Genomic DNA, 24,214 nt, shown 5'->3' with positions numbered 1-24,214 from the left:
CAGTAAACCGCGACAGAGGTCGGTCGTTGCCGTGGAAACGTAAACAGACTGGAGCGCAGGCGCGCTAGCGCTCGCTCGGACTTTCGGACAGTACGTGAGGCTGCGGGTCCGGCAAGATGCGGTCCAGGTCGCAGGGCACCGGACGCTGCAGGGCGTGTAAGTCTGCTCACGGCCCGGGCTGGGCGACTTCTCGCATTAAATTGCGCCGTTTACACGGACGGTTCTAGCGACGCTTCTGTAACATATACTCCATGCGCGCACGCCCGTACCGTGCGTGTAAACAGGAGGCCGTAACCCGTACCAGACTCAACACCTGACTTGTGAAAGTTGCTTGAACGCTGTACTGCTCTGGAGTATCTTGGACGAGGCGTGATGTCACAAGTAGTATAGCATTACAGGTAATTTCCAAGAAGAGTCTAGTGAAGCAGGGTATACAAGCCGTCGGCTTTGATCAATGATGTCATACATTAGTCCTAGGTAGTAATGTCTTCACTTCGAGGCATAGAAAATAAAGCAGTTCTGTGTTCCGGATAAGCGCTATCATCGCACATTAAAATAATTATTCGTAATGATATTGAGGTAATTTGGAGTATTAGTTTTTTATTGTAGAACAATTTTTAGTGTCTTATTTTCGTTTATAAGGAATGGATTTGTCTGTTTGTGGGTATTTAATTTTCGTTACTGTCTGTCTAGGTGAGCTTCGGTTATTGTTCGATATTTCCATGTGATGAGTTCACTTTCCCATTAGCTTCTTTCACTGTATTGCACTATTTTGACATATTTCACTGTTTCATTCCACCAATATGTGTATTTTCGTGTTGTGAAGTACGTAACAGAAATTTCTCGGCTGTCGATCTCCTTTCGTTTCCCAGCACTAGTATCAGTACATTTTCGAATGTGTACTTGCTATATCACAGGCGAAACCCCTGACACAACTAAAATTTGTATCCTGTCCTTCACTTCGCCTTTACACCGACACTATATATGTCAATTGGCGAGCAAGATACAAATGTTGCGTATAACTATATAGCTCAAGTAACGAATGGGATACTATTAGCGCCCAAGGCAACAAGAAAACTGTACCCCATAGTGAAGTACGGGATACAAATTCTACATGTGTCGTCGTCTTGTCTCCGTGTAGTTCAGTTGTGGTACAGGTTGCAAATGTAACTTAGTCTAATTCCACCTTTTCGTTACCAGTGTACGTATATAGGGGTCAACGGAAGTCTGGTACACATTTATTACATAAGTAGGTCCTTCTGTCGCCAGTAGTACTGATATGTACGTAAGAAAGGACTGTTAGTAATAGCGGAGATGAAATAAACAACCCATCTGCAATTTGTATCCCGTGTTCCACTTACGGTTTACTGAAGCGGAGGATACATCGTTCAAGAGAAGAACAGGACAGTAATGCTAGTGAAAACGAAGAAATCGACTTACGACAAACTCGTATTCCGGACTGTACTTAAGCAACACACTTCGAATGAGCGTTTAATTTGTATCGGGTTTCATTTGCGGTTTAGTGAAGCAGGGGATACATAGTTCAAGTGAACAACAGGGCAGCAATGCTAGTTGAATCTAAGAAATCGACGTACTCTGAACTTGTATCCCGTACTGCACTTAAGCAATACAGTTCTAAAGAGTTTCGAGATACAACTGACATACGTGTAACGTGATGTATTCTTTGCTAGGAATATATTTCATTCATTTCTTTCCATTGTACTTTGCGCAGAAATACTAAGACACGAACACGCGATATCGTTAACGTGAAAATGCTTCTGGCCCTTATAATGTGAAGTACAGATTTTCTCTCTTGTATTCCTTTGTTTCTGAACATTCTTCTCAGCTCTTTCATCTTTGTAATACATGCTCGCTGGCCAATTCTGACGTCATTGGTCAAAGCTGACGGGTTGTATCCCCTGCTAACCTAGACCCCGCCCGCCAGTACCGTACGTGTAAACGGGAGGCCGTAACCCGTACCAGACTCAACACCTGACTTTTGTGAAAGTTGCTTGAACGCTGTACTGCTCTGGAGTATCTTGGACGAGGCGTGATCTCGAAAGCAGTATAGAATTACAGGTAATTTCCAAGAACCATTGCCTATCGAAGTCGGTGGGTCAAAACGATATATATCGAACGTTCGATCGTAAATCGATCATGCGACTCCGGTGACAGGCGTCGTGATCAATTATTTTTGATCGTCATTTTTCTCTGTTTTCCGTCTTTCCCTTATTGTTGTTGTGGTCGTCAGTCCTGAGACTGGTTTGATGCAGCTCTCCATGCTACTCTATCCTGTGCAAGCTTCTTCATCTCCAGTACCTACTGCAGCCTACATCCTTCTGAATCTGCTTAGTGTATTCATCTCTTGGTCTCCTTCTACGATTTTTACCCTCCACGCTGCCCTCCAATACTGAATTGGTGATCCCTTGATGCCTCAGAATATGTCCTACCAACCGATCACTTCTTCTAGTCAAGTTGTGCCACAAACTCCTCTTCTCCCCAATTCTGTTCAGTACCTCCTCATTAGTTATGTGATCTACCCATCTAATCTTCAGCATTCTTCTGTATCACCACATTTCGAATGCTTCTATTCTCTTCTTGTCCAAACTATTTATCGTCCATGTTTCACTTCCATACATGGCTATACTCCATACAAATACTTTCAGAAACGACTTCCTGACACTTAAACCAATACTCGATGTTAACAAATTTCTCTTCTTCAGAAAAGCTTTCCTTGCCATTGCCAGTCTACATTTTATTTCCTCTCTACTTCGACCATAATCTGTTATTTTGCTCCCCAAATAGCAAAACTCCTTTACTACTTTAAGTGTCTCATTTCCTATTCTAATTCCCTCAGCATCACCCGACTTAATTCGACTACATTCCGTTATCCTCGTTTTGCTTTTGTTGATATTCATCTTACATCCTCCTTTCAAGACACTGTCCATTCCGTTCAACTGCTCTTCCAAGTCCTTAGCTGTCTCTGACAGAATTACAATGTCATCGGCGAACCTATGGTTCAAATGGTTCAAATGGCTCTGAGCACTATGGGACTCAACTGCTGAGGTCATTAGTCCCCTAGAACTTAGAACTAATTAAACCTAACTAACCTAAGGACATCACAAACATCCATGCCCGAGGCAGGATTCGAACCTGCGACCGTAGCGGTCTTGCGGTTCCAGACTGCAGCGCCTTTAACCGCACGGCCACTTCGGCCGGCCATCGGCGAACCTCAACGTTTTTATTTCTTCTCCATGGATTTTAATACCTGCTCCGAATTTTTCTTTTGTTTCCTTTACTGCTTACTTAATATACAGATTGAATGACATCGGGGAGAGGCTACAACCCTGTCTCACTCCCTTCCCAACCACTGCTTCCCTTTTATGCCCCTCAGCTCTTATAACTGCCATCTGGTTTCTGTACAAATTGTAAATAGCCTTTCGCTCCCTGTATTTTACCCCTGCCACCTTCAGAATTTGAAAGAGAGTATTCCAGTTAACATTGTCAAAAGCTTTCTCTAAGTCTACAAATGCTAGAAACGTAGGTTTGCCTTTTCTTAATCTTTCTTCTAAGATAAGTCGTAAGGTCAGAATTACCTCACGTGTTCCAACATTTCTACGGAATCCAAACTGATCTTCCCCGAGGTCCGCTTCTACCAGTTTTTCCATTCGTCTGTAAAGAATTCGCGTTAGTACTTTGCAGCTGTGACTTATAACTGATAATTCGGTAATTTTCACATCTGTCAACACCTGCTTTCTTTGGGATTGGAATTATTATATTCTTCTTGAAGTCTGAGGGAATTTCGCCTGTCTCATACATCTTGCTCACCAGATGGTAGAGTTTTGTTGGGACTGGCTCTCCCAATGCCGTCAGTAGTCTTTCCCTTACCTGCTCTAAATTACATACCTCCGCGAATTATTTGTGAGTTGCTAGGGAAAACCAGACGATTTATGTCATTAGTGAGTGGGATGGCTGGTTTTCTTGATGTTTCGTCGGCGGATTCTCTCACATGGAAGAATCTAATTCCATGTTTATAAAGCGTAGAAAATTGTTCGACTTTTTGTCGCAAATATGAAGTACTACTGGACGAGGAAAGAAGGGACTGTGTAGACTGTGGTGGTGTGAAGTGTAAGAACAGTTTCGATGGTGAAATACCGTTACAGTTGCTTTGCGGACAGTGCGGAAAACGAACGAGTATCAGGAAGAACACATGGTTCGATTCTTCCAAATTATCCATCCAGACCACCGTAATGGATTTCCACGTGACGACAACACCGACGACGAGTAACGTAAGTGATCTCCTTTGCAATTACAATTATTTTTGTAACGCTCTTCTTTTGTCGTTGCTGTAGTGACCAACGTAAACATACTCATAACGCCCGCCACCAGTGTCGCATGATCGATTTACGATCGCACGTTAGATATGTATCGTTTAGACCCACTAACTTCGATAGGCAATCATTTTTGGAAATTACCGTATTATACACTCATCATCCAAAAACTTATGACCAATTGATTAACAGCTTGTCTGTCAGTCTTTGAAACAAAATACATTACCGATCCTGGGTATCAGGGATCCAGAAATTTTCTTTGTGGAGATCTGTGGCATTATATGTCTACGTAAAGGTAATGTAGCCGCGCGGTTAGGGGCGCCTTGTCACGGTTCGCGCGGCTACCCCCGTCGGAGGTTCGAGTCCACGCTCGGGTGTGTGTGTGTGTGTGTGTGTGTGTGTGTGTGTGTGTGTGTGTGTGGCTAGTTTAAGTTTAGCTAGTTTAAGCTGAACCTAGTTTAAGTTAAAGTTAGTTTAAGTTAAATAGTGTGTAAGCGTAGGGACCGACGACCTCAGCAGTTTGACCCCGTAAGGACTTACCACAAACTTCCAATATCCTACAGGTCATGTAATTCGCGTAAATGACTAGCCACTGATATGCGCACGCAGTGATGGCGCCCGGTGGCGACACAGATGCGTTCCAAAGGATTTACATTACCGGAATTTGGTCGCCGAGACATCAACGTCAGTTCACTATAATGCTCCTCAAATCACTGTACAACGGTTCTGGCTCCATGACACGGACAATTATATAGCTAAAAGATGAAATCGCCGTCGGCGGAGATATCAAGTATGAAAGGATGCAGGTGTTTCGCAGTGTCAGTATGCCTTAAATTACTGCCACAGGTCCTACGGAAGCGCACGAGAATGTCTCCCACAGCATAATTCAGCTCCCATCAGCCTGTGTTCGTGGCGCGCTGCACGTTTCAAGCCGTCGCTTACCTCGATGACGGCGTCCGCGGAGACCACCGTTGACCTAGGAAATGCAAAACTGTGATTCACTCGAAGAGCTGAAACCTTCCCATTGATCGACAGTCGAATCTACATCTACATCTACATGACTACTCTGCAATTCACATTTAAGTGCTTGGCAGAGGGTTCATCGAACCACAATCATACTATCTCTCTACCATTCCACTCCCGAACAGCCCGCGGGAAAAACGAACACCTAAACCTTTCTGTTCGAGCTCTGATCTCTCATTTTATTTTGATGATCATTCCTACCTATGTAGGTTGGGCTCAACAAAATATTTTCGCATTCGGAAGAGAAAGTTGGTGACTGAAATTTCGTAAATAGATCTCGCCGCGACGAAAAACGTCTTTGCTTTAATGACTTCCATCCCAATTCGCTTATCTTATCTGCCACACTCTCTCCCCTTTTACCTGATAATACAAAACGAGCTGCCCTTTTTTGCACCCTTTCCATGTCCTCCGTCAATCCCACCTGGTAAGGATCCCACACCGCACAGCAATATTCTAACAGAGGACGAACGAGTGTAGTGTAAGCTGTCTCTTTAGTGGACTTGTTGCATATTCTAAGTGTCCTGCCAATGAAACGCAACCTTTGGCTCGCCTTCCCCACAATATTATCTATGTGGTCTTTCTAACTGAAGTTGTTCGTAATTTTAACACCCATGTACTTAGTTGAATTGACAACCTTGAGAATTGTACTATTTATCGAGTAATCGAATTCCAACGGATTTCTTTTGGAACTCATGTGGGTCACCTCACACTTTTCGTTATTTAGCGTCAGCTGCCACCTACCACACTATACAGAAATTTTTTCTAAATCGCTTTGCAACTGATATGGTCTTCGGATAATCTTACTAGACGGTAAATTACAGCATCATCTGCGAACAACCTAAGAGAACTGCTCAGATTGTCACCCAGGTCATTCATATAGATCAGGAACAGCAGAGGTCCCAGGACGCTTCCCTGGGGAACACCTGATATCACTTCAGTTTTACTCGAAGATTTGCCGTCTGTTACTACGAACTGCGACCTTCCTGGCAGGAAATCACGAATCCAGTCGCACAACTGAGACGATACCCCATAGGCCCGCAGCTTGATTAGAAGTCGCTTGTGAGGAACGGTGTCAAAAGCTTTCCGGAAATCTAGAAATACGGAATCAACTTGAGATCCCTTGTCGATAGCGGCCATTACTTCGTGCGAATAAAGAGCTAGCTGCGTTGCACAAGAACGATGTTTTCTGAAACCATGCTGATTATGTATCAATAGATCGTTCCCTTCGAGGTGATTCATAATGTTTGAATACAGTATCTGCTCCAAAACCCTACTGCAAACCGACGTCAATGATATAGGTCTGTAGTTCGATGGATTACTCCTACTACCCTTCTTAAACACTGGTGCGACCTGCGCAATTTTCCAATCTGTAGGTACAGATCTATCGGTGAGCGAGCGGTTGTATATGATTGCTAAGTAGGGAGCTATTGTATCAGCGTAATCTGAAAGGAACCTAATCGGTATACAATCTGGACCTGAAGACTTGCCCGTATCAAGCGATTTGTGTTGCTTCGCAACCCCTAAGGTATCTACTTCTAAGAAACTCATGCTAGCAGCTGTTCGTGTTTCAAATTCTGGAATATTCCATTCGTCTTCCCTGGTGAAGGAATTTCGGAAAACTGCGTTCAATAACTCCGCTTTAGCGGCACAGTCGTCGGTAACAGTACCATCGGCACTGCGCAGCGAAGGTATTGACTGCGTCTTGCCGCTTGTGTACTTTACATACGACCAGAATTTCTTCGGATTTTCTACCAAATTTCGAGACAATGTTTCGTTGTGGAACCTATTAAAGGCATCTCGCATTGAAGTCCGTGCCAAATTTTGCGCCTCTGTAAATTTTAGCCAATCTTCGGGATTTTGCGTTCTTCTGAACTTTGCATGCTTTTTCCGTTGCCTCTGCAACAGCGTTCGGACCTGTTTTGTGTACCATGGGGGATCAGTTCCATCTCTTACCAGTTTATGAGGTATGAATCTCTCAATGGCTGTTGCTACTACATCTTTGAATTTGAGCCACATCTCGTCTACATTTGCATAGTCAGTTCGGACGGAATGGAGATTGTCTCTTAGGAAGGCTTCTAGTGACACTTTATCCGCTTTTTTAAATAAAATTATTTTGCGTTTGTTTCTGATGGATTTGGAAGAAACGGTATTGAGCCTAGCTACAACGACCTTGTGATCACTAATCCCTGTATCAGTAATGATGCTCTTTATTAGCTCTGGATTGTTTGTGGCTAAGAGGTCAAGTGTGTTTTCGCAACCATTTACAATTCGCATGGGTTCGTGGACTAACTGCTCGAAATAATTTTCGGAGAAAGCATTTAGGACAATCTCGGAAGATGTTTTCTGCCTACCACCGATTTTGAACAAGTATTTTTGCCAACATATCGAGGGAAGGTTGAAGTCCCCACAAACTATAACCTTATGAGTGGAGTATTTATTTGTTACGAGACTGAAATTTTCTCTGAACTGTTCAGCAACTATATAATCGGAGTCTGGGGGTCGGTAAAAGGAGCCAATTATTAACTTAGTTCGGCTGTTAAGTATAACCTCCACCCATACCAATTCGCACGGAGTATCTACTTAGACTTCACTAAAAGATAAACCACTACTGACAGACACAAACACTCCACCACCAATTCTGCCTAATCTATCTTTCCTGAACACCGTCTGAGGCTTCGTAAAAATTTCTGCAGTATTTCAGGCATTAGCCAGCTTTCTGTACCTATAACGATTTCAGCTTCTGTGCTTTCTATTAGCGCTTGAAGCTCAGGGACTTTCCCGGCACAACTACAACAATTTACAACTACAATTCCGACTGTTCCTTGATCCAAGCACGTCCTGTATTTGCCATGCACCCTTTGAGATTGCAGCCCACCCCGTACTTTCCCGAGGCCTTCTAACCTAAAAAACCGCTCAGTCCACGCCACACAGCCTCCGCTACCCGTGTAGCCGCCAGCTGAGTGTAGTGAACTCCTGACCTATTCAGCGGAACCCGAAACCCCACCACCCTATGGCGCAAGTCAAGGAATCTGCAGCCAACACGGTCGTAAAACCGTCTGAGCCTCTGATTCAGACCCTCCACCCGGCTCTGCACCAAAGGTCCGCAGTCGGTTCTGTGAACGATGCTGCAGATGGTGAGCTCTGCCTTCATCTCGTAAGCAAGACCGGCAGCCTTCACCAAGTCAGATATCCGCTGGAATCCAGAGATAATTTCCTCAGATCCAATGCGACACACGTCATTAGTGCCGACATGTGCCACTACCAGCGGCTGGCTGCACCCGATGGTCCCGTGAACACTGCAATCCTAATTGCCGATGTCCTTGTGTCAGCATGTGAACACGCAAGCGTGGCCTGCTGCGGAGCTCCATGTTCGACAATATACGACGAACGGTGTGCTCCAAAACACTTGTGCTCTTCGGCAGAGATGCCACAGATCACCATCTATTCCTACTTTACAGATCAGACAAGCCTCCGAACCCCACGTTCTTTGAAGAGCCGTGGACGTCCAACCACTTAGCGCCTAGTGGTAGTTTCTCTGTCCTCCTAACTCTTTCTGTAGAGGCCCGTGACAGTAGCACGTGGGCATTCGACCAGCTTCGCCGTTTCTGAGATACTCGTTCACAGGCTGTGCGTTATAACAACTTGCCCTTTGTCACAGTCGCTTATGTCAGTGGATTTCCTCATTTGCAGCCCTTGTCTTCGCTAGGGTGACCCCCATCTGTGTCTGCCCTGATTGCACGCTTTTGTTACCGCATGAAGTGCCCGCAACGCCACCAGGCGGCATCCAACTTCGCGATGGGCAGTGGTCGTAATGTTTTGGCTTACCACCGTATATCACATGTGACATTCCGTTTTACATCTCTTTCATACTCGATGACACCTCAGAAGTGCATGCAGTGCCCAACAAAGCGGTCCCGCGTTCGATTTTCCCCGCTGCCACTGTCTCCATTAAACTGGCATCTACTTGGGTTCAGCAGGTTAAGTTTAATTAACAGTGATGTGGTCGGCGGGGGCTGAGTGTGTGTTTCCGCTGTGTGCCGGCAGTGATGGACGCGAAGAGCGGCTCGCCGCCCCCGGCGGTGGGCGGCAGCGGCAGCGTCGCCCCCGTGGCTGTCCAGACCCAAGGCCTGGAGCTGGAACTGCAGCTGGAGAAGTCGGCCAGCGCGGAGGACCTCAGCGAGTACACCGACGCCGACGAGTCCGTCTCCTCGGCGCCTACGGAGTTCCTCGCAGAGGTGAGCCACGACAACCACATCTCTATAACTGCACGACTATTGCGTGTGTTTTGTTGTTACTTGTGTATAACCTTCCCCCAGCAAATTTTAACACTGTGTAGACGGCACCTGCCTCATTGGTACTGAAACTGCAGTCGATATGGGGTCACAGTTGAATCCTAATGCGTTGGAAAAGATCGGAATGTTCTGCAAGCTGTGCAGACCTGCCACCTTTACCCCCGAGTACACAGCCGGAAAGCAATTAGTACACCTCGAAAGACGACGTCCATTTTGATCCAATGGGGGATAGCAGATGTACTGGTAATACACACATCAAAAAAAGTTTTGCATCACCTCGGATCCCAGAGTTTCTGAACCTGTACGGAAAATTGGGATACATATCAACATAAACATCATTTCTGCCACTTTTATTGCTCATGTAAAACACACATCGCATGTTGTACCACCATGAAGCGAGACCTTCAAGGTGGTCCAGATTGCTGTACACACCGGTACATCTAATACCCAGTAGCACGTCCTCTTCCATTGATGCATGCTGGTATTCGTCGTGGCATACTATCCACAAATTCGTCAAGGCACTGTTGGTCCAGATTGTCCCACCACTCCTCAACGGCGATTCGGCGTAGATCCCTCAGAGTGGTTGGTGGGTCATGTCGTTCGTAAACAGCCCTTTTCAATCTATCCTAGGCGTGTTCGTCAGGGTTCATGGGAGAAGAACATTCTGGCCACTAGTCGAGCGATGTAGTTATCCTGAAGGAAGTCATACAGAAGATGTGCACGATCGAGGCGGGAATTGTCGTCCATGAAGAGGAATGCCTCGCCAATATGCTGCCGATATGGTTGCACTATCGGTCAGAGGATGGTATTCACGTATCGTACAGCCATTACGGCGCCTCCCATGAGCACCAGCGGCGTATGTCGGCCCCATATAATGCCACCTCAAAACAGCAGGGAACCTCCACCTTTCTGCACTCGCTGGACAGTGTGTAAGGCGCTAATCTTGACCGGGTTGCCTCCAAACACGTCTCTGACGATTCTGTGGTTGAAGGTATATGCGACACTCATCGGTGAAGAGAAGATGATGCCAATCCTGAGCGGTCCATTCAGCATGTTGTTGGGCCCATCTGTACCGCGCTGCATGGTGTCGTGCTTGAGAAGATGGACCTCACCATGGACGTCGGGAGTGAAGTTGCGCATCATGCAGCCTATTGCGCGCAGTTTGAGTCGTAATACGACATCCTGTGGCTGCACGAAAAGCATTATTCAACATGGTGGCGTTGCTGTCAGGGTTTCTCAGAGCCACAATCCGTAGGTAGCGGTCATCCACTGCAGCAGTCGCCCTTGGGCGGCCTGAGCGAGGCATGTCATCGACAGTTCCTGTCTCTCTGTATCTCCTCCCTGACCGAACAACATCGCTTTGGTTCACTCCAAGACGCGCCGTTCAAAGTCTACGTGCGCTGTACACCGCCCATTCTTTAGTGCAGCGGGTCCAAGAAAAATGTCGCTCGGACAGTCTTGGTGGAGCCAGTGTGATGTTTCTGTGGGTCCCTGGTCATCTCGGCCTGCCGGGACACGAGGCTGCTGACGCTCCTACCTCAGCCCGTGAGTACCCGTATTCCCTGCGATGATCTCTGTTTTGCCGTCTGTCAGGAGGTGATGTCCCTTTGGCATCGCCATTGGTCCTCCCTTCACGGGAATAAGCTCCCCCTTATTAAGCCTCTCCCAGCGGCTTGGAGGACCTCCTCTCGACCCTCCTGCAGTGAGAAGGTCATTTGCACTAGGTACGTACTGGACACTGCCTTTTAAGCATCGTCATTTGATAAGTGGCGCTCCCCCACCACTTTGTACACAATCCGCCCAAGTTTTCAGTTTACGTCACTTCCTAACGGAATTTCCATTTTTAACCGTTTGCGTTCCCGCTTGGGTTTGTCGTCTGAATTTTCGGCAGTTTTAGCAAATGACGCGAGGGCTGTCGATCGCGTTTTACTTTTTACATTTGGACCTCCGTTTCTGTATGGTGTCTTTTTTAGCCCTTATTCCACGTGCCTGTACCGAGCGAGGTGGCGCAGTGGTTAGGACTCTGGACTCGCATTCGGGAGGACGACGGTTCAAATGCGCGTGCGGCCATCCTGATTTAGATATTCTGTGATTTCCCTAAAATCGCTTAGGGCAAATGCCGGGATGGTTCCCTTGAAAGGGCACGGCCGATTTCCTTCCCCATCCTTCTGTAATCCCAACTTGTGCTCCGTCACTAAGGACCTCGTTGTCGGACATTAAACACTAATCTCATCCTCCTCCTCATCCACATCCCTGTTTTTAGCTGTCGCTTGGGACTGACGTATAGTCGTTTTTTTTTCAACTCCTCTGTGTCTTCGTGTTTTGACTTTGCCGCATATGATCCCTCTAGTACCTCCCGCCGCGGAAGTCGAACACGCGCCAGAACAAATGGGCGTGGGCAGCCCATAGGGGCTCCTTGTCCGCGGCGGCTCTTCCGCGCAGCGGCTCTCGCGCAGCTAGGGCGCCACCGCTACGCCACGTGCAGACCGCGGCCAATAGCCGCTCCCTCCGGTTTCGTATATAGGGACCCGCTCTGCCCTAGTCCAGGCAGTCTGGTACTCGCTCTGGATTGCGTCTCTATCTCGGCGGTACTGCGTTCTGGTCGTTGCTCGTTGTTGACATTTGCCTGGCTCTGGTTCCGAGGGAATTTACGTTTGGTGTTTGGTGTTCTGGTTTCCACAAGCCTCCGTTGTTTATCTCTTCCTTGTTGTGTCGCTCATAGTCGGTCGTTGCCAGTTGTCGTTGGTCTGTCGTCCGACTCGTCCTTGTTTTTACGCGGTGGTGCGTGCTCCACCGCCGGCGGCTTCCCAGCCTGGCAGCTCTGATCCGCAGCCCAAGGCGTTCCGCGGTTGGTTTTGGTTACTACAACCCCTGTTGTTTTTTGCGCCCTAAAGCAAAATAAAAACAAACACGCGAAAGGCAGCTCAAGATGTGCACCGCCCCATGGACGCATTTTGGTGGGGGCAGTATTATGCTGCACTCGCATGGGATCTGCGGTAGTAATCGAAGAACGCTGACAGCTGCGAAGCACCTGCACCCCTTCACGCTTCATGCCTTCTCCAGCGGAGGTGTCACTTTTCAGTAGTATAACTGTTCGTGTCTCGAAGCCAGAACCGTGCTACAGTGATTTGAGGAGCATTATAGTGAACTCACGTTCTTGTCTCATCCACCTAATTCGCCTGATGTAAATCCTATGGAACCGATTTGGGTCGCTACCAGGCGCAACCACTGCGTACACAAATCAGAGAGGCCCATTATTTACACGGATTACAAAATGGTTCAAATGGTACTAAGCACTAACGGACTTAACATGTTGAGGTCATCAGTCCCCTAGACTTAAAACTACTTAAACCTAACTAACCTAAGAACATCACACACATCCATTCTCGAGGCAGGATTCGAACCTGCGATCGTTGCAGCAGCGCGGTTCCGGACTGAAGCGCCCATAACCGCTCGGCCACAGCGGCTGGCTACGAGGATTACACGACCTGTGCCTAGACATCTAATGCTGCATACCTCCACAAACGTACCAACAAAGTGTCTGATAGATGATGCGCAGAATCGGTGACGTATTACATTCCAAAGATGGATCAACAAGTTATTAAGCAGGTGGTCATAATGTTTTGGCAGCACCAAGCAAAACCTATAGTTCCTCAAAAGTTGCAGCGGAGCTTTCAGTAGTCACAGGATCAATGGTCGGAATGTTTTACTGATCTGGCCTTCTAACTTTGGCCAACAAGGTTTTGCTATGCTCGTACTCCGAACAGCAAAAGCTTGGCAAACTGTTGCTATTGTACTTTTCGAGAACGTGTAGCTCTACTCTTCATATTATATTCCGTTGGTGAAAATGTAAGGTGGCGTGGTCTCCTGACCTTCATTTCTTACATATTCCGTCCTCACAATCGTATTCTCCTCATCAAGACGCTTCATTCGAACCCGAACTCTATAAGGTAGAGTCAAATTTGTATGGATTCATGTAAGCGATATGCAAATCTAATAAGTAAATTGCAAGTGCACACCTAGGTTCAAAAAGCTGAGGCTGGCGTGCACAACATGACGGCCACAGGAATTTTCATTCTAAAGAGGCAACCAGCCCACTGAAAGGCCCGTCCCTTCAGAGGGGTGAGTCAAGCACACCTACTTTGGCCAGAGCGACCGCCCAGACAGAGAATAGCTTTTGCCAGAGCGAAGGGTTAACGACCCCCGTGTTAGACTTAAAAGCAAATTCCGCTACACTGTGTGGGAGCGCCCAGAAGACGCATTTTTTGATGGAGCCACTGCGTAGTTACGGAGTTCTCACAGGGGGACAGTATACGCCTAATGGAGATGCTACATATTTACGCATTGGTCAACTTAAACGAAATGTCAGTCTCCCATTCAAAAGAGCAACGCTGATTGGCGGAACGTTTCTGACGCGAAGAGCCAGAGGAGTGAGGGAAGAGAGCGAATGATATATCCTTGTAATTTTTCAAGAAAAAGGGGCCATTCCGTTGTCGCTCTTGGCATGGAAACACGTAACGAGAGCGAGTGCGCTCATACATGTACGCAAAGAGCGAGGAACAAAGTCTCTCCTCAGTACTTCACTGGGAGAGCACCTCTGTCGTTAGCAAATCAGAGTGATACTCTATATTGAGTCGCTCCCAATGAAGTGTTGTTCACTGTGTTGGCTGCCACACTTATTGTGCAGTGTGAACACGGACAGAGTACTAGTTAAACGCCTGCAAGCGAATATTGAGTGGCATCGCAGTGGACTGGTAATCTGACAGGTGTACCACGCCAATAGTTGGACTAGGGACTGATAGGAGTCCTTGACTTCATCAAGGCGTAGGAAGAGTTTGATTGGCGAATTTCAATCCAGATAGAGATAGTTGTGTTATTTGTCAGCAGCGAGCGACGCAGACAGCATTCGTCGCAGCTCACGATATTGTGCGCTACAGTGTATGCGAGCCCCATCTGTCCTCCATATCAGTACACTCCATCACATTTCTCATGCAACAGCCTTGACCGTACCTAGAAAAGTTATTCAAGTTGTTTATAGCTTCCCATTCTTGCACCAGTGCCTGTCGGAGTTCCTGAAGTGTTGTAGGGGTTTGAAGACATGCAGAGACACGTCGACCGAGAGCATCACTGATGTACTCGATGCGGTTTAGGTCTGGAGAACAGGCAGGCCACTCCATTCGCCGAGTTAATAACATTCTTAAAGAAAAGAAATTTTCCGTACTTTGTAAAATAATAGCATTCTTATCCATAAGAGGCAATCTACTGTTCTGAAAAGAACCAGGAAATTTATTATTCTATAAGAAAAGTTACACTTGATTTCTCAGAATTTTTTGCAATAAATAATATTTTTCGTTCGTTTAATGTTCTTCTTACACTAACTAGCAATACTCCAGTACCCAAGTATTCCACTAGTTATGTAAGAATATAGAATATTTTTGTGTCTTTTCCTTACAGCGGACAACTCCAGAAGGTATTTGTTGCTGAATGTTTTTCAAGCAGTTCTTGTTGGTACATTAGGATCGTCTGTCTGACTTCTGTAGTAGTGTGAGGTGGAAATCGTTTCTTGCAGGAGCCAAAGGGTACTTGTTGGGTCAATCCATTGCACAACTTGACAAGACCCACACACTGAGCCGGCCGGAGTGGCCGAGCGGTTAAAGGCGCTACAGTCTGGAACCGCACGACCGCTACAGTCGCAGGTTCGAATCCTGCCTCGGGCATGGATGTGTGTGATGTCCTTAGGTTAGTTAGGTTTAAGTAGTTCTAAGTTCTAGGGGACTTATGACCACAGCAGTTGAGTCCCATAGTGCTCAGCGCCATTTGAACCATTTATTTTTTTGAACCCACACACTGACAAAAAGGTTCGCCTTATCAGTCTCAGGCTGGAGACCACCCCAGGGGACATCATGAGGAAAAAGAAAACTGGCGTTCTACGAGTTGTAGAGAGACTGTTAAATGCCTTAATCACGGCAGTCAGCTGCTGTCCATGTTGTGTGTCGTATAGCCCATTGAGGACGTGCAGCGCCGTGCCGGTGTGGGCCAGGTACGAGTCCCCAAACGTCCACTGAATGCAGTTCTGTCCTCAGTGTTCACTCGGAAGCTAGTTGTGACAGACTTGCATTTACTTAGAGCAGCAGTTACCTTCCGTTTTCTAACGAGGCACTGACTTGCTGTTGATATTTAGACTCATACCTTACGCATTGCATGAAAATAAGAACCTAGTTATAAGAGATCATACAACTACAGAGCAATATCACTAACAGCAGTTTGCTGCGGAATCCTTTAATAAATTCTAAGTTTGAATACAACAAATTTTTTTGAGACCGAGAAGCTTATATCCATGAATCAGCACGATTTTAGAAAGCATCGCTCGTGCGAATCTCAGCTTGCCCTTTACGCACAAGGTATACTGCTGTAGCGTTGTTCTTGGGGGGCGAAAAGAAATGGAATTGTTATTTTTATATTTTTCGAAAAATGTCGAAAAAGTGAATATTTTGGTGGGCCACTTGACAACACAATCAGGGATTGATTACACAATTATAAGAACATACATTGAGCATTAAATACCTGGTTGAATTATTTTGAACAAGAGCAGCAGATTGATTTATTTGAGATCGTTCGGAAGAAACGTTATCATTTCTGTGCATTTTTATAGTCGCGATGTAGTCATACCCGGAACAACACTAAGGGACCGGAAGATTTATAGACTTTAAAAGAAATACAACACTACACAATTTAAAAAAAAAAGAGTTGATTCAGAAATAATAGGAAAACCATAATGTTCCTTCTGCCTCATGCTGCGTTCGGCCCATCAGCGTGTTCGTAATTTCTGGTGATGAACTAACACAAAATAATTATCATTAAAGTAAATGAGGAGATGGAAATTATCAAGGTTAATTTACTAAAATAAGCACACTTATCTTTAACACACGTTTTTTAATGCTACGTGCCTTTTCATATTAAATTACAATAGATGACCATTGTGGTTAAAAATGGTTCAAATGGCTCTGAGCACTATGGGACTTAACTACTGAGGTCATCAGTCCCCGAGTACTTAGAACTACTTAAACCTAACCAACCTAAGGACATCACACACATCCATGCCCGAGGCAGGATTCGAACCTGCAACCGTAGCTGTCTCGCGGTTCCAGACTGTAGCGCCTAGAACCGCACGGCCACACCGGCCGGCCATTGTGGTTAAATTCTTTATACGTAACAGTCAAAATGTCCTCTTGATTCTGCCTGTTCTTTATCAGTTAAAAGAAACTACATGTTTTCTAATTCGAAAAATAACAATTAGCATATTCACTCAATATTTTCACATAAAATATAAAATACCGATGCGGAACGCAGCAAGTCCGCCTTTCATGGAATACAAGCAGTAAAAGGTGAGGCGCCAAATGCCTCATTTGTCTTGATACAACAGAATTCTTTTTTATATAATTAATCGATACATGTACATAGAGATTTACAGGCACCGCGCAAGAACGGCAAAGATGAAGAATAGTAGATTCTGTCGCTGCTATGCGATGGTTCATTTCATTTACTTTATAATTGTTCGATAACTTTAGGCCATGAGGCGTTTACTATTGAGCGTATATTACTGTTTGTGAGGCGAAAATTACTAATATTACACTGCGAAATATGGTTTAAGGAAAATAGACATATCCCACATTTCTAGATTTCTGTGAATCATCTGCCACGGTGCCCCACTGAAGGCTGTTAGGGAAGGCACAAGCGCACGGAATAGGTTCACAGATATGTGAGCAGCTCTAAGGCTTCTCAGGTAACTGAACCCAGTATGTTGTTGTTGGTGGCGAGTGATCATCAGAGACAGGGGTATCGACAGGTATGCTCCATGGAAGTGTGACAGGACCGCTGTTGCTATCTATAAACGTAAATGATTTGGTGGATAGGGTGGGCAGCAATCTGTGGTTGTTTGCTGAGAGATTGTAGGACGATGCGAGATGAGTTGGACAACATTTCTAACTGGTACGATGAAGCTAGAAAAATGTAAGTTAATGCGGATGAGTAGGAAAAACAAACCCGTAATGTTCGGATACAGCAGCAGTAGTGTCGTGTTTGACACAGTCACGTCGTTTAAATATCTGGGGCTAACGTTGCGAAGTGATGTGTAATGGACCGAGCATGTGACGACTGTAGCAGGAAAGGCGAATGGTCGACTTCGGCTTATTGGGAGAATTTTAAGAAAGAATGGTTCACCTGTAAAGGAGACCGCATACAGGACACTGGTGCAATCTGTTCTTGAGTATTGCTCGGGCGTTTGAGATCCGTACCAGGTTGGATTAAAGGAAGACATAGAAGCAGTTCAAAGGAGAGGCTGCTAGATCTGTTACTGGTAATTTCAAACAAGACGCAAGTTTTAGGGAGATCCTTCAGGAACTCAACTGGGAATCTCTAGAGGGAGGAAGACTACTGAGAAAACTTAGAGAATTGGCATTTGAAACTTACTTCCTCGGTGCCTCCAACGTACACTCATGCTCATAAATTAAGGATAATGCTGGTACATGGTGAAACAACGCTCTGGTGGGCGGTTTGCGGGTTTAAATCACCTCGGGGTATGACCAAGCGTTGCATCTGACCTCCGGTCTTCGCACGGTGGCGCTGGCAGCAGTCCACATACGCAGAGGTGTGTTGCTGCATGTCAGAGTACGGTGCAGCGAGTAAGAGTGCAGACGTTTTCAGACGTGCTAGTGGTGACTGTGTGTTGAAAATGGCTCAAATAACACATATTGATGACGTTATGAGGGGTAGAATACTAGGGCGAATGGAGGCTGGTCAAACACAGCAGGTCTTAGCACGGGCCCTCGGTGTGCCACAAAGTGTGATCTTAAGATTATGGCAACGATTCCAGCAGACAGGAAACGTGTCCAGGCGCCACAGTACGGGATGTCCACAGTGTACAACACCTCAAGAAGCCCGATATCTCACCATCACTGCACGCAGACGGCCAAGGATTACTGCAGGTAGCCTTGCTCGGGACCTTACCACAGCCACTGGAACAGCTGTCTCCAGACACACAGTCTACAGACGACTGAACAGACACGGTTTATTCGCCCAGAGACCTGCAAGGTGCATTCCACTGTCACAGGAGAGCTCTTAAAGCCTGGTGTCAAGAACACAGTACATGGTCATTGGAGCAGTGGTTCCCGGTTATGTTTATGGGCGAGTCCAGGTATAGACTGAGCAGTGATTCTCGCCGGGTTTTCATCTGGAGTGAACCAGGAACAGATACCAACCCCTTAATGTCCTTGAAAGAGACCTGTATGGAGATCGTGGTTTGATGGTGTGGGGTGGGATTATGATTGGTGCACGTACACCCCTGCATGTCTTTGACAGAGGAACTGTAACAGGTCAGGTGTAGCGGGACGTCATTTTGCACCAGTATGTCCGCCTTTTCAGGGGTGCACTGGGTTCCACCTTCCTCCTGATGAATGATAACGCACGGCCCCACCGAGCTGCCATCGTTGGGGAGTACTGTGAAACAGAAGATATCAGATGAATGGAGTGGCCTGCCTGTTCTCCAGACCTAAACTCCATGGAGCACGTCTGGGATGCTCTCGGTCGACGTATCGCTGCACGTCTTCAGACCCCTACGACACTCAGGAGCTCCGACAGGCAGTGGTGCAAGAATGGAAGGCTATACCCCAGCAACTGCTCGACCACCTGATCCAGAGTATGCCAACCCGTGTGCGGCCTGTGTACGTGTGCATCGTGATCATATTCCATATTGATGTCGGGGTACACGCGCAGGAAACAGTGGCGTTTTGTAGCACGTATGTTTCGGGACGGTTTTCTCAACTTGTTACCAATACTGTGGACTTACAGATCTGTGTCGTGTGTGCTCCCTATGTGCCTATGCTATTAGCGCCAGTTTTGTGTAGTGCCACGTTGTGTGGAACCGCATTCTGCAATTATGCTTAATTTATGAGCTCGAGTGTACATTGCACATAAGGACCATGAAGATAAGATACGAGAAATTAGGGCTCGTACAGAAGCATTTAGACAGTCGTTTTTTTCTCGTTCTATTTGCGAGTGGAATAGGAAAGGAAATGACTAGTAGTGGTACGGGCTACCCTCGCGCCATAAGCAGGATTGCGGAGTTGAGTTGCAGATGTAGATGTAGATCTATCCAATACTCTCGTTGCAGTCTGACTGAGAACTGCTGCCCCTGCCCGTGTCTTTGTACTGGCTGCAGTAGATCTCGTAGTGGGGCACACGTAACAGATCCGCGGTGTTTGACGTCAGAAAGGGCTCCCTCTAGCAGCTAGTTACGGCAATGATAGACGCAGACGTGGCAGGCGAGTGCACTCGTGTTACGCCGCGCGGCCGCAGCGAGGAAATGCAGCGCCAGCGCGAAATACTCGGGAGCTGGAAGAGGAGGAGGCGGCGCTGACGGCGGGAGGTAAGCTCTAAGCAGCCCGGCCCTTGGCAAGGGCGCGCCAAAGTCGAGGGGCCAGGTGAAAGGCGAGAGGCGCTCCACCGCGTCTCGAGGGCGCTGCCGCCACAAAGGCGGGGGCGGAGGGGCAGCGCGGGGGCGGGGGCGGAGGGCGGCTTTCTTGTGCGTCACGTAGCGCGCCCAGCCAGCACGGCGGGGTCGGGTGCACCCAGGCGGGCAACCAATGCATTGCCCTCTCCTGGCAGGGTCGCCACTTTTAATTTTACGACGCTACCACTCGTTCATGCACTTCCAGTGTATATATTAAACGCCTTTTTCTTGCTACATATTACTTTACAATTGACAGACACATGGTATGTATATAAGAATATTATGTAACATTATGTATGTACACACACACACACACACACACACACACACACACACACACACACACAGAATTAATTAACTTCAGGCACAGAAATAACAATTTTCAAATTGTAAACTTGGCTTAAACAATTTATCAGTAAGACCATGATGGCCTCCAGCTCAGACACTCATCAAGACTGTTGGCCCTGCAACTACTGGCGAACTGCTGCCCTCTTCAGGAACCACATATATGTCAGGCCTCCCAAAAGATACCCTCTGTCGTGGTTGCACATATGGTACGCAAGCCACAACACATCATCAAGGTCCAGGGTTCATTGAGTTCTGATAAATTTTTCACTGTCGTGCACACGCATACAATTACATGTAAAGACGGTTTTTTATTATCTAGAAGCTCGTTCCATTCTAGTTCCTCAACTATATTCATTGTGTCTAGGAATAACTCAGGTACCATTGAAAGGGTACAGTACCGCCCGACATTGAAAATAGGTACAACATACTTCATTATTTTTGTCAGAACAACACTTTTTTTTTGTAAAATAACTCAATTTCAATTAATACAGCGAAGCCGGATACCAGTGTGGGAAAGAATGACAATTTATTTATTTAATTGATCACATGTGCACTCCCACAAAGTAAATCCCTATATCCAGTTTGGTGAGATCTGTGAAATGAATGAATGTATGGTCGTCTGCTAACTGCAGATAGTGAATGTGAATATATGATCATCTTTGAGTCGATCCTTTGGCCACCTTTGGTGGGACCAAAGAGATGAAATTTACCTGAGCTTTGAGCGCCTGAAATGTGGCTGACCAATACGGTAGCATGGTCTTCCCCCACCTCAACAGAGGTGCGAGATGACCCAGAGAACGGCCATGTTTCAGCACTCTGCCGCTGGATCTTGTGCTGTTAAGACCTTTTTTTAGTTGTGCTCCGTAATGACGAAAGAGTGGAGACATGGTATGTATGTGAAATATTTAAGAGTAGTTTGAAATATTAATTTCTCTATTTCAGGAACTTTTGTGGGGAGAATTAAATGTCAGGCAGGTAATATTAATGGGATTGTAGTAATCTTCGGAAGTGACCAATGGTCACAGTGAAACCACGTGTAGCAATAAGTTGAAATACTTCCGTGTGCTTAAGTTTAGCTGGATTACTAGCATGTGTACAATAAGTTGAAATACACTCCTGGAAATTGAAATAAGAACACCGTGAATTCATTGTCCCAGGAAGGGGAAACTTTATTGACACATTCCTGGGGTCAGATACATCACATGATCACACTGACAGAACCACAGGCACATAGACACAGGCAACAGAGCATGCACAATGTCGGCACTAGTACAGTTTATATCCACCTTTCGCAGCAATGCAGGCTGCTATTCTCCCATGGAGACGATCGTAGAGATGCTGGATGTAGTCCTGTGGAACGGCTTGCCATGCCATTTCCACCTGGCGCCTCAGTTGGACCAGCGTTCGTGCTGGACGTGCAGACCGCGTGAGACGATGCTTCATCCAGTCCCAAACATGCTCAATGGGGGACAGATCCGGAGATCTTGCTGGCCAGGGTAGTTGACTTACACCTTCTAGAGCACGTTGGGTGGCACGGGATACATGTGGACGTGCATTGTCCTGTTCGAACAGCAAGTTCCCTTGCCGGTCTAGGAATGGTACAACGATGGGTTCGATGACGGTTTGGATGTACCGTGCACTATTCAGTGTCCCCTCGACGATCACCAGTGGTGTACGGCCAGTGTAGGAGATCGCTCCCCACACCATGATGCCGGGTGTTGGCCCTGTGTGCCTCAGTCGTATGCAGTCCTGATTGTGGCGCTCACCTGCACGGCGCCAAACACGCATACGACCATCATTGGCACCAAGGCAGAAGCGACTCTCATCGCTGAAGACGACACGTCTCCATTCGTCCCTCCATTCACGCCTGTCGCGACACCACTGGAGGCGGGCTGCACGATGTTGGGGCGTGAGCGGAAGACGGCCTAACGGTGTGCGGGACCGTAGCCCAGCTTCATGGAGACGGTTGCGAATGGTCCTCGCCGATACCCCAGGAGCAACAGTGTCCCTAATTTGCTGGGAAGTGGCGGTGCGGTCCCCTACGGCACTGCGTAGGATCCTACGGTCTTGGCGTGCATCCGTGCGTCGCTGCGGTCCGGTCCCAGGTCGACGGGCACGTGCACCTTCTGCCGACCACTGGCGACAACATCGATGTACTGTGGAGACCTCACGCCCCACGTGTTGAGCAATTCGGCGGTACGTCCACCCGGCCTCCCGCATGCCCACTATACGCCCTCGCTCAAAGTCCGTCAACTGCACATACGGTTCACGTCCACGCTGTCGCGGCATGCTACCAGTATTAAAGACTGCGATGGAGCTCCGTATGCCACGGCAAACTGGCTGACACTGACGGTGGCGGTGCACAAATGCTGCGCAGCTAGCGCCATTCGACGGCCAACACCGCGATTCCTGGTGTGTCCGCTGTGCCGTGCGTGTGATCATTGCTTGTACAGCCCTCTCGCAGTGTCCGGAGCAAGTATGGTGGGTCTGACACACCGGTGTCAATGTGTTCTTTTTTCCATTTCCAGGAGTGTATTTAAGAAATAGCGTGTGTACCATAAGTTGAAACATTTAAGAAATGGCGTGTGCAGGACTTGAAATTAGAGACGAGTACTTCCACGTTGTGAGTACTGTGTGAGTCTCAAACTGTGTATGAGACAAAAGATAAAGAGAAGTACTCGTCCATGGTATCAGTTGAGGACTCGCGTGTGTGATAAATACGTTCTTAATATTACTTTGCGTGATATGATTCCGTGTGACGCTAGATTAAAACTCTGAGAGAGAAGCAAGGTGAGTCGGCCGTCTATCCAGCAACGCCACTTGGCTTGCATTGCACAGGAAGACGTGCATATATTCCAGAGTTCATAGTAGGAAAGTAGAATTACGAAGTGGGGCAGTGTCGTGTGAAACTGGGATAAATACTAATTGAAGTGGGAAAGCAGAAAGTGATAATGTTGTGACTATTTAGTGTTTTGTAATCCATGTCGTAGTGTGGTGTATGTCATGTAATTTGGGTATGTGTGGTTTGCATGGGAGAGTAGCAAGGTAGTTTCAAAAGATTAGTGGGTTATGCTTGTTCCTTCTGTACCGCTCGGTCTGGAGGATAGTTTCGTGATGATGATTGTGAGAGTCGAAGGGTGAGGTATAATAAAAGATCCACCATCCTATGCAGAAAGTGCACTGTAGCGTTAAAAATAATTACGAGACCATAATATAGAGATTCACCATTGTAAAGCCATGCCCACTGGGCGGAATTTCTCATGTGTTATTGTTGTAGGTTGTAGAATTTGTGTGTTTAGGTTAGAGAATTTATAGGAATAAATAAGATAGTGAAAATAAAAAGATTGGTGGACTTTTCCTTCGAATTGCATGTTGTCATAATGTCCCGAATTTATAATGTGTGCGCCATTCATATTCAGTGCGGTGGCCATGTGTTGACAAAAGCCGTTAAATAAAAAGGAAAGAAAATGTGATATTGCCAGTGCGTAGTGAACAGTCAGAGTTCTGTAAATTACTGATAGTCAGATGTGTGTTTCCGTTGCGTATTAATCACATAGGAAGATAACTTGTAACTTAAGTGTGTGTACTAGAGTTCATGTTACTCGATAAGTAAGAATGAATCCACTCGCATGCCAGACCACTCATCTTGCAGGCCTGACTGCTTGATGCCACAGTATGAGCAAGGCAAGTGGGTGCCCCTCACCATCTTCGAT

At 46.7% G+C, this 24,214-nt stretch overlaps 1 protein-coding gene across 1 annotated transcript in view; it reads left to right on the top strand.

Moving 5' to 3' along the window:
* Positions 1 to 9,400: 9,400 nt before the first annotated feature.
* LOC124718745 (suppressor protein SRP40) overlaps positions 9,401 to 24,214 on the top strand; it is a 202,056-nt gene continuing 187,242 nt past the window's right edge. The window contains exon 1 of the mRNA XM_047244360.1: positions 9,401 to 9,589. Within this exon, the coding sequence (XP_047100316.1) occupies positions 9,401 to 9,589 (189 nt within the window). The remainder of the gene's footprint in view (positions 9,590 to 24,214) is intronic.

The sequence above is a fragment of the Schistocerca piceifrons genome, chromosome 10 (genome assembly GCF_021461385.2).
Source record: "Schistocerca piceifrons isolate TAMUIC-IGC-003096 chromosome 10, iqSchPice1.1, whole genome shotgun sequence".
Taxonomy (NCBI): domain Eukaryota; kingdom Metazoa; phylum Arthropoda; class Insecta; order Orthoptera; family Acrididae; genus Schistocerca; species Schistocerca piceifrons.
This window is presented reverse-complemented; position numbering and strand designations above follow the sequence as displayed.